Source organism: Pholis gunnellus, assembly GCF_910591455.1.
Source record: "Pholis gunnellus genome assembly, chromosome: 4".
NCBI classification, from domain to species: domain Eukaryota; kingdom Metazoa; phylum Chordata; class Actinopteri; order Perciformes; family Pholidae; genus Pholis; species Pholis gunnellus.
In genome coordinates, this window is record NC_136530.1 from 11,528,471 (window position 1) to 11,539,816 (window position 11,346).

The window sequence follows — 11,346 nt, forward strand, 5'->3', positions numbered from 1 at the left end:
AAACCTGTAGGACAATAAAAGACAGCAAACTGTTATCTGGTTGGAATAAATTTATTTGATCTGTCTGTAAACAAGGTGATAAATCAATTTATGGCATTTCTTGGTTTTATGCATATGAAATCAGATGCATTAAATAGAAAGAAAAAAAGTGGTGAAGAAAAAGGAAATTAACATAAACAGGACTTGAAACTTTTTTTGTAGTGAGTACACATATCTCACAAGGCCTAAACATTGGAGCTGAAGCTAAAAAAGTGCCAATGAAAGGATTCTTTAGTGGACAAGATCCATCTTAGGACAGCAACAGATCTCTATTATGGCACAAGGATACACAGGTTCTGCAGTTAAGCTTCAACAAGACAACCAGAAGAGTCTTTGTTCCAACCAATCCCATCTCCCACTGAGTGTCGTTTCTACGTTTGAAAGGTTTTACAGTTAGCAGTGCTGAACGCTGACAGACCGTGTGATACCCCAGAGCTCAGCTGACTAGAGAGTAAAAGGCAATTTATTCCACAGTTTTGTAGTTGTCAACACAGCATGGGTTTGTACAAATGCAGTCGTTTGTTTTCTTAACAAGACACAAAAAAAAAGAAAAAAAAAAAGAACAATGAGAATTTTCTTCATATATTCCCACCCTCACCTCCCCTGTAGCTTCATGTTTTAGTGTTACCATCTCGTAACGGTTCCTTCATCAGGTAAAAGTTAGCAGTCATCCTTTACATGATTAAGAGACTACACTTGGTCCTACAAAAAAAATAAAAATAAAGAAATTCTGACTGGACACGCTCCAGATGGTTATATGCTGGGAAATATACTGTCCAAAAATGGCAGCCTTTCAAAAAAAGAATATATTACAGGAGCTGGCAAACCAAACGGTATTAAGTGCCTGAGCCATGGTTCCTGTGGAATGTCCATGGGGTTCTCGTGTGGTTGGGGAGCAGAGGCTACCAGCATTTCGGCGAAACCAATGCTCCGGCTCATGATCGTCAACTGAGCCGATATAAGCACCACCACCAACCCCCTCCACCCCGCCCCCTACACACACACGCCCTTTCATAAAATGCATTTAGGACCGAGCAGTGGGTCTGAAAGGATGATGGTTGATGTGAAGACGAGTCTCCTGCAAAGGTTTGTAATAAACAGGATGGGGAAACGGGGAAAGGGGCGGGACTAAACTTTTTTTGGCAGGAGGGAGTGTCTAGGGGGGGGGGGGGGGGGGGGGGGGGGGGGGGGGGGGGACAGTGGACCGACATTCGCAGTCTCCCCTTCCACACGATGGTGGAAATTAAACAGGAAGACATGACGAGCTTGGTTACCGCTCAAGTGCTTAAGTTGTCGGCTGCTCGGGGAGGAGTGTGTACGGTCGGGTTTGGGAGAGATCAAGTAATGGGCACCATGACAGAGAAAAAAGAAGAAAAAATATCTACTTCAAATTGACAGTAAAGCTTTTATTGTCTCGAGTGTTTTGCCAGATCTTTCTTAGCTGTACAGATTCTTCATGACATCCTGTTAGCAACATGCTCTTCTTTGCTATGGATCAACTTATAGTGCTTAAGAGGACACAGCACAGGTGTGCTGAGGGGACAGGAAGAGGGGAACACAATATGGGGGAACAATGGGGAGGAGAAAAGGCAGAAAAAAGAAGAAAAAAAAATTAAGCTACCAACTAGGACTGGAGTAGTGTGAAATGCAACAGGGTGGTAAGGGTGAGCTGTTAGGTGGCTGGGTACAGGCTGCTTTAGTATCCGGACTTCCTCAGGTAATCAGCCATATCATATGCTTTCTTGTTGAGCTTCCCTCCATGGACACCTTCCTTCCCCATGACAACAACCAATGCTGGAGTACACACAAGGAAAAAAACAAACATAATAAATGAACAGACATGGAAATAGCAGGACTGGAAAAGAATATACTTTGTTTTGTTTTTTTATCGCCACCCTGCTAAATGTGTGGCTACATGGTTGAGAACGGAGCCTAAACCTTCGCTTTGTTAGAAATGCTCCGTTTTGGGTGAAACGTGGGCGCGCGATAGTAATTAGTTTTGTTGTTTTTAAAGTTTTGTTTTTTTCCTCTCCCTCAACTACGCCTCATAAGCTACGTGAAAACTAAACTAGAACCCTGAATCCCTCAAGTATTTTGCCATCGAGTATGCCTTCTTATTCAATCCGCCTCCATGGACCCCTTCTTTGCCCATTACCAAGACCAAGACTGAAAGAAAAGAGACAGAAGGGACATTTAGAGAAGGTGCACAGATCACACACAAGTGAAAAGAGAAAAGAGCCAGAAGCAGCAGGCGGACAACACGGCTACAGAGCAGCACGATGCACAGAAACCATAGTGGAGCTTTGGGCTGAAGGCACAATCGAGACTAAACATTCAGTTTCAGATCAGTGCTGCTGGTGAAACAAGACATTACAATTAGGGAGAGAGGACGAGTACAGCGGGAGCACACATGTAAAGGATGCATGCAAAGCTGTTTCAGTCGCTACACTTGGGCTGCGCAGAGGCTCAGAGCTGTGGTTTAAGTGTTCCTTTAGAGTGAAAGCAATGTTTGATACGTCACGAACTATCGATTAGAAGGGAGCTCATTTTCCACATCATTGTGCACTGGCCTCACGGTAAGGGTCAGTGTATTGACTGAGTTGTGCTACAGCTTCACAGTCATGTTTATATAGTCAGATTGAGTTCCATTACTTTTTTGAAAATGGCTGACTCCAACATTGAGTGCTTTATTGTATTCTTTCCTTAAAGTAAATATAAAATGTACACTAGAGCTGGACAATATATCGATTGCCATTACTCCTACATATCTACGACAGCAAGTCCCAGCCAAAGTTTGCACACCTGTCAGGAGGTAAATTTACTCATCCAAATGTTTGCCAAATCAGCTTCTTGCCCACTTTAGATAGACAAGCAACCAGGTTTTGTTGGGTGTGTGACATATTTAAGTAGCTTATTGTTCATCTCCCGGTCTGTACTTTGAGTTTATTGCACTCCACTTGAGACTAGCCTTCGTTTCATTTGTAATCAACACACACAATGCCAGCAGCAAAGACTAGGAAAGTGAAGGTCCTACTGGATACTAACAATCATGCAGACACAGCAGCATGCTCGTGGTACCTCTCCTCAATACACGTACGAGCCCCGAAGAGCCTGAATAAGCCTTTCACCAGGAATAGAGTTGAAGCAGGTGAGCAGGGGAAGATTCATAACTTGAGGGTAGAGAGTGTGTTAACCAGGAGAGAGGAAGATGCATGCACTTGAGATAGTCCTGGCCCAGTGTGTGGAGAATAGGAACCAGCTGAAGTCTCACCTTTACGTTTTAGTAGCAGGGGGGATAGGGCATCGGGGCCCATACAGGAAATATGAAAACTCACAACTCTCAGGCAAACCCCTAAAAGGAGACTTCACTCGACTTCTTTGTACCATAAAGAAATTGAGGTATTGATTGTTGCTTAAGTAAAGCGTGGTCGCCTCCAAAATGTCCATTTTGACAGAACATTGAACAAGAACAACGCTTTCTGTTGTAAAAGAACTATGTCGGCATCTATCCTGTGATAGTTTAGTGAAAATCTGGACGAATATCATTTATTCAATTAATAAGGAGCCCGGAAAAATTAAATCTTTCTAGAGAACTTATATACAAGAGATACCAAAGAGGGGAACATGTGACAAACGTGTTATCAATTATTTAGGATTGTTATTAGTTCATCTGTTAGATGTCTCGTCTTCCTTATGCTAACACAACATGCATCATAAAAATTATATTACACTGCATTGCCGCTATAATTAGCTCAACTATTAGCATGGTGGACAATGATACTTTTAAAAAGGAACTTCATTTTACCATCACCCTTCTGATATGAATCTGCCCCTTACCTCTAAAGTATTATTACAGATTACACTTAGCGGAGATGCAGTTTTCTATCGTAATAAAATGACATCCAATGGTAACATCCTGTGAGTTACATACATTCAACACCGGTGTCTTATATTGAGGAAAGGCGCATTCAAGACCTATCACACATGCACGGACGACATAAGTTTATAACTGTAGTTAAACTAACGGCACTATGTCAAAGCAGGCTACGCTGTCACTGCAGCACTACTAAACTGTGACCAACACTGAACGTGGCGCTCACCTTTGGAGGCTTTGCCTAGAGAAATGTTGTATGTTGGCTCTCCTCCTTGACTCTTTGTCCGGATGTCCATTGTCCAGTCGCTGTCAGTTTGGATGCTGTCTCTGATTACGGAGCACTTCTTATTGCCTAAGGTTATCCCACTGGTGAAGAATCCCATGCGGTCCTTTCCTGTTAACACGTCAATTTCTTCAGGCTGAAGGGGGGACACACACAAGAATCAAGAAGTCAAGTACAACTCTATAAATGATTAATGCAAACAGTTCTTTTTTGTGGCCGTCATACTCCCAACATAATTCTCAATTATTGCATAAAGTGCGGGCACTGTGAAGCCTTTTGAGATGAATTAAGTGCTATACAAATAAACAGCTCATTATTCTGCCTCTTAGCTCATTGTTTCTCTGTTATTCATGTTTGTTTTAGGCATTTGAATACTAGGGCTACAATTTAGTGAAGTTACCCATTAACTCGCACAACCCAACAACAAAAAATGTATCATAAACCATGCACTTGTGAAAAGATATGCATGTAAGTATACATGTTGGATTCAAATTCAGAAAAAGAGCATTGTGTGGCCTGAATGAGGTTACATTTCAGATTACAATCTGAGGATTTCCTTGAAGTCATACATCCTAGCAGAATGAATATTAAGTCAAATGTAATTTAACCTTTCCCTCCTTGTACCAACGACATGCAATTGTGGTACTCTAGGAATTAAAGCACGTGCTAATGCTGGACCCGTTTCTAGTGCAGCAGCTAAATGTATGAAGCACATACATTTACACCAGAACATCACAAGGACTAGGAGTATAGGAGAGCCACCAATTAGAAACATAAATCTAAATGATTAAATCCTTAATCAAGATGTACAAAACACTTATCTACGAAAACAAAAAAAGACCTTCAAGTCTACTTTACTATTTTTCCAAGAAAAGGGGACGTCATTTAATACTGTTATTCCCCCTAACATGCCAAGTTGGTCAGGAATAGTGATAACAGTAGAATAGAGTAGTGTAACTACTGAGAAAGGATGTCCAGTCCGTTTAAAGACACAGCTGACTTCAATATAGGAGAGCTGGCAAATCTTGAAATCTCAGAGGCCCATTCCAGGTGCCAAAAACACAATGCTGAAAAATCTGATACAAAAATGTATGTCTACTTTTATTATATTTTTGAGACCGCTACTGCTTACTTCTGCAAAAAAATGTATTTGACCGCATTGTAATGTTTTTAAGGTTTATTCTATGAACCGATCTCCAGAACAAAAGGCGTCGCCCTGTAACACCAGAAGTGCACAGTCATGGCACACAGGAACTCCTTCAGGAAAACACGAGAAACTCCAAGGATTTCTACTAACGTTAGCTCACATAGCGTTAGCATGGCGGCTAGCGGCATGTATGGGCCCGGTCAGCCGATTTAATTACATTTACCGCCTTTAGAGGTCCACTGCCATGTTCCCGAAAACTTGCACTTTTTTTCATTTTACTTTTCGCATTCCTATGGCCGGCTTTGTTTAACAAATGTCGCGGGGCTGGAGAGGAGGGTGGCTAACACTGGTAGCAAGCTGGTCAGCAGGCTCTGGCTAAAAATTACGACACGTTTTTTTGGATTGACCCAATGACTCATTGTGTATTCACCTACACACAAATACTCGAATTATTGACTAATCATTTATTTAATAGACAAAATGGAGGCCCATGGACGCACCGGAGACTATTGTTTAGCAGAGTTAGCTTCACATAACGTTAAATGCTGCAGTGTTATCGGGTTTACGTGCAGCAGTTTAAATATGCACTGTTCAAACGTGGACCACTGCTACACATGTTAACCGTGACAAAAATGAACAAAATGAATGGGGAGAGTGTCCGCCATCTTGGAAAATAAGGGGCGGTAGCGGCAGTGAGAATGGGCGAAAACGAGAAAGACCGAGCACGCCAGCGCGTGAAGAACGCACGTGAGCACCGCTAACGTTGCGCTACTAGCGTTAGCCGATCACGATTTTCCAACGGGGATGACCGGCCTGATTTTAGCTAATAACCGCGAGCTGTAGTTTGACAACCAATGTTTAGCAATACCATTGGTAGGTGATGTTGCATGTTTAAGTTAAACGTTACTATAAATCACAATATCCTAATTTATTAGGCACTGGTCGAGATACAAAAAAAGGTTTGCTTTGTCCGACGCTCATCTTATCGGACCGGCATCACAAGCACACAGGGCTAGTTTAAGCTAACGTTAGCTAGCCCCATTAGCTTGAGTTCGCGGCACTGGCGTCAGTCATTTCCGGCTGGTGATTTCTAAAAACAAAATAATATTAACATTGAGACCACAGAGTGTGGTTAATTTGCCGGAAATGTTAACACTACTACAAAGACTGGTTGAAAGGCAACGGTGCATACTTGCTAATGAAGCTGGATTGTGACCAACGGATACCATGTGTACCACACACACCACTCGTCTTATCCCCATTCAACAAGGCCCGGCTATGCAGACAAACGCACCGGCATGAAAAATGTACTTTTTCCCTTCCCGTGTCACCACAGATACTGACACACATAGCATACTAACCGTCATATTGGCAAAGGTACCGCCGGCGTTCGATGCCCAGACGTATTTGGCGTCCGTGTACCCAACAATGGCCGCGTCCTGGCAGTTGCCATCAGCCAGCAGGTTGTCCACGTAGCTTTGCCAGGACATGTTTGTGAGATTAGTTCAAAGATGCAAAAAAAATACGTAGGGTTCGAGTTAGGTCACAAACGTCTCTTGAGCGACGAAGAAGCGGTGATGAAAGCTGTATTTATCAGCGGTTTAACGGGCCTCCAGCAAGCAGAACCCCCCCCCGACTCCGTCACGTCTCGGCTTTCTTCTGGTCTAGGCAACGAAGAAAAAGCCGCTGCAATCGTCCAGGCGCTTGGGTGTAGTCTCCAATAAATCACTCCGCTTAGGTCGTTGTTCGCCCTACATCGTGTTAATATACTGCGCGGCGGATGAATATATCGTGGCAAAAAGCTAAACGGACTATTTTTTTCTCCACTACATGACATACTTGTTACAGCTTTCCATTGTTGTTATTGTTTTATGACTAATACTATTTTTTTTTTAGAGGTTGAACCAGTCAAAATACACATTTACACAGATTTAAGTATCCACATCAGAATTGTGTGATAGTTTCAGGCTGATGTAAATCTCTGAGATTTACAAGGTACAGTATATACATTTTAATACACATTACACAATAGTTTTTACCTATGATGATCACTGAAGCCACTGGTCATTTATCACAATGTGGTTTCATCCAGCTCTTTATTTGAGATTCATGTAATAGCTACACCACTTTAATCAGCTGGGCAAACTTGATGGACACAATCAGCAATTCTGCAGTCATTTTGGTCACTCATCAAGCACTGAAAGACAGGAAAACACCCTCATAAGGCCACTAGTTCATCACAGGTTAAAACATTGAGTAGCAAACTCACTATGCCGATGAGCCGTTTTGGATCTTCAATAAACATGGCTTAAATATCTCCGGACAATGGGAGATATTGTGCTGTAACTCACTTACATTTTGGAAAGGATAGATAGTATTTAATATTCCTTAAAGAAGAGTCCTTATGTGGGAGACTCTCCGAGGCTGCCATCCTTAGCGCTGTGTTAGAGAGTGAAACTGTATTTCCATATATGTGTGTACGTTTACATTTTAAGCGTATGAGCAGCAGGGATGTTGTTGCTGGTTCCGTTCACCATTTTCTTTGTGAGTTTTCCATCATTCTAGTCTGGGACACATCTTCCTAATGTAAAATCCTTGTGTGTATTACACCAAGTATCACTGACTTGATGAATACTTGTGGGATAGGGCCCTTTTGGGTGCAACTTCTTTTTCCGAAAATATATTTGGTGTTGTTCACACTGTTAGTTGTTAACCTTATTAAAAATTCTATATTTTATCACCCTTTCAGCATAGTTTTTGCTTTGGTGAGCTCACATAAAAAGAACAAAACCGAAACCAGCACATCACATACAGTAACTACACTGAGACATCAAACAAGTGCTGAAACATAAAACAATAAAACCTTTAAATAAACAATCCTACCCTTTCCCCTCTCATCTGTGCGCACTAACTGTGAAAGTAGTAGAACACACAGACAGACTGTAAACCCTGCAGATTTGAACTGAAAAGAAAAGACTGAAATGTTTAATAGTTTGTATATCTGAAATGCTGCATCACTGTGTGACTTTTGATCACTTTTTTTCAACCGTTTCACCATTAGTAGCACAAGTTCACACCTGGGAGCCACTTCTGTTGAGCAGGTGTACACGAGCAAAGGCACCTTGTTCAAATCAACCACAGTTAAGGAGTGAATGGAGAGCGACTTTCACCGCTCAGATAAACCTGACTCCCAACTGCATGACGCACAACGAGTGATATCAAATCAATCATTTGCATTCAGACTGATGTAAAAAGAAATGTAAGTGAGAAACTAGACAACTACTGCAAGTGAGATGACTTAACGTCACTGAGCTCAGTTCATGTTTCACAGACATACTTCAGGGGTTGTGCTTGTTAGTTATTTACATGCACCACATACACAGCTTCCTTCATCAGTCTTTTTGAAGCCCTACGTCATGTGACAGTTTTATCTTTATATAGAAACTTCCAGTGAATTCTTTCCCTTCTCTCCCTCCCCGGGAAGACTGAGTGCAGAAAAAAAAAGTTATTAATTGACCAGGCAGAAGGAAGAGAGCGGGACTTGTCTGACACACCCATGTCCTATTCTCTCATTGGATAGTCAGTTTCCATGGCCACCTCTGTTTTGCACTTGTGCTCCGTCAAAATAATATCACTCCGGCTGCACATGAGTCATGGAGATACAGAAAGGAGCCAACTTGTTTGCTTCAGCAAAGGCTTGGTTTTGAGCAAGGCCATTAGCATCGTGTATTGTCATCATAACAACTGGATAACACAGATAGGCAGAGCAAGTTGAAACTCTCCGGTTTTCCTGCAAGGCTTCCTCAAATGGTTTTATGGTGTCCATATTTTTCCATGCATATAAGTTTGAGCATATTTCAATGTACTGTTAAGTGATAAAAAAAAAACAATACCTTGTGCTTTTCTCTGTTAAAGAGAATCGATCAGTATAGTGCACACTCTGACTCTGGGACTGTGGCTTCCTGTCAGCTCAGCAGGCAGATGTATATACCATGTGCCTGCAACGGATTTACAACTTAACACATTGTTATTTTTTCCATCTACCTTGCCTCTACTATGGAAGCCCATTTCCCCCACTGCAATGAAAAAAATAAAGATCCTGTAAGTCATTATAATGAGAAACTTTCTCAAAATGATGACTTAGTATCTTATGAGGTACTAAGTCATTATTATAGGATGCTAAGTCATAATTATAAGATGCTAAGTCATAATTTTGAGGAACTAAGTCATTATTTTTAGAAAGTTTCTCATTATAATGACTGACAGGATCTTTATTCTTTTCATCACAGTGGTGGAAATGGGCTTTCCATAACATACATATATTTCTAATGAAGTAAAAGTAAAAAGGCACCAGTACTTTTGCACTCAAGCTGCTGACAGCCAGCATTGTGTGCTTTTATGGCTTGCGACACCACGACACAAGGCGATCCATACTTCTCATTCCACAGTCTGTAGCTGCATGCAGAGTAGTTCGGCAAACAAATAGTTTGCTCTTCTCAGGGTGTTACATTTCTGACCCCATCAGTTTTAAAACCACTAAGCTCAATTGTAAATCATAAGTTGCGTAACTCAAGCATTTTGTTTTGCATTTATATGTTGTCATTGTTTTTAAGAACTTTTAACAAATGTTAGTCACATAGGAGGAAACTGTGCAGTTGTTGGTCGACTATTTTCAGTTATCTGATTAATATAATTTTGTACTCTATCGAGTGTTTACAGACAGTGGGATTGACCCAAAATAAACACAAATGTGCGGCTCGATACCCGAGTGGTTACAGCTCATGTTGTTTGTCATACCCCTCTCTCTCTCTCTCTCTCTCTCTCTCTCTCTCTCTCTCTCTCTCATATAAAGGCGAAAAATGCCAAAAAAGAACCTTGAAAAAATAAAATAAACTCCCATGCTTATCGCAATGAAGGAATGTGTCACCTGTGTCACCATGTCACCGTGTCAACAGTGTGGCTACATTTTTTTGTTTTTCGACAACAACAACCGGTCACGTACTGACTATGTGAGAGTTTGGCTACACAGTCATTATCAATATCTTAATAAGTTCATCCGTGGTTTTGGTCTTTGTATGAGATTTTGGGACAACAAAAAATTATATATAAAATCCAAAGATGTATTCCTCATAATAGTTTCAAATGTTTATATTATTAGTTAAAAAAATAAAAAAAATAAAGATATCTGTAGAATCCCATTATATCTCACCGATCGTGTTAGTTTAAAGCAGTGTGAGGCCCTTGCCAGCGAATAACATGTATCCCTGGTTCAGCTAACAGAGGGTATAGTATATCGCTAAGTTTACACTGAAATAAGTACAAGAGTAGAACAAGCTTTTATTCGTAGTTGATCAATATGACAAACAACCAACAGGAAAGAGGTGAAAGGTCAGAGCCACAGCTGCCTGGCAGTGTTTGAAGTCCTTCATGACTCAGCAGGAGGCTCTGCTTTGTCTTGTATAGTCTGAACACAATTCAGGCCATTCTTTCACCTCAATTGGACAAAATTATTTATTCATGAGCCTAGTTCACTCTTTGTCTTGTGTAGCAGTAGAAGAGGTAGACCTATTTTTAACTCACATGGATGAACGCGCTCAAAGGTCGATGTGCTGAGACACATCAATAAATAAATAATTTCCAGTCAATGACACGTCCCGTTCTCGATATTGAAGCTCAAATCACATTTTCCTCACAGGTTGCGAGAGCTTCATCGCCGTGAGTGAAAGAAATCTCAACACAACGACCATGATTTAAAAGTAACCGAGCTTTCCATTTTCACTCCTCCCTGGAGTGGCTAAGCAGGGCATTAAATATTGAGCAGCAGCAGGTAGGGAAGATGGTGAGCTGGCGCTGCTCTGTTCCTAGAAAATGTCTCCTCTCTACTCACCAGGCCTCAGGTCTGTCACACACAGAGGAAATCAATAGTAGCCAAGAATTGGGGGGGGAAGGGGGGTAAAGGATGCACACACCCTGACCATCTGAGAGATGCAGTGGAAAGCAGAC

General features: G+C 41.4%; 1 protein-coding gene across 2 annotated transcripts; it reads right to left on the minus strand.

The window, feature by feature from the left end:
• Positions 1-10: 10 nt before the first annotated feature.
• pfn2b (profilin 2b) lies at positions 11-7,057 on the minus strand. 2 transcript variants are annotated; one of them, XM_079157241.1, is made up of 3 exons: positions 6,705-7,050; positions 4,140-4,332; positions 11-1,833 (listed from the first exon to the last, which is right to left on the minus strand). In XM_079157241.1, exons 1-3 carry the CDS (start codon positions 6,831-6,833, stop codon positions 1,736-1,738), a joined length of 420 nt encoding a protein of 139 aa, XP_079013367.1. In that variant the 5' UTR covers positions 6,834-7,050; the 3' UTR covers positions 11-1,735. The 2 variants fall into 2 exon arrangements, with proteins under 2 accessions (XP_079013367.1, XP_079013368.1); XM_079157242.1 differs by lacking the exon at positions 11-1,833 and adding an exon at positions 1,861-2,205 and having other exon boundaries at positions 6,705-7,057.
• Positions 7,058-11,346: the final 4,289 nt, after the last annotated feature.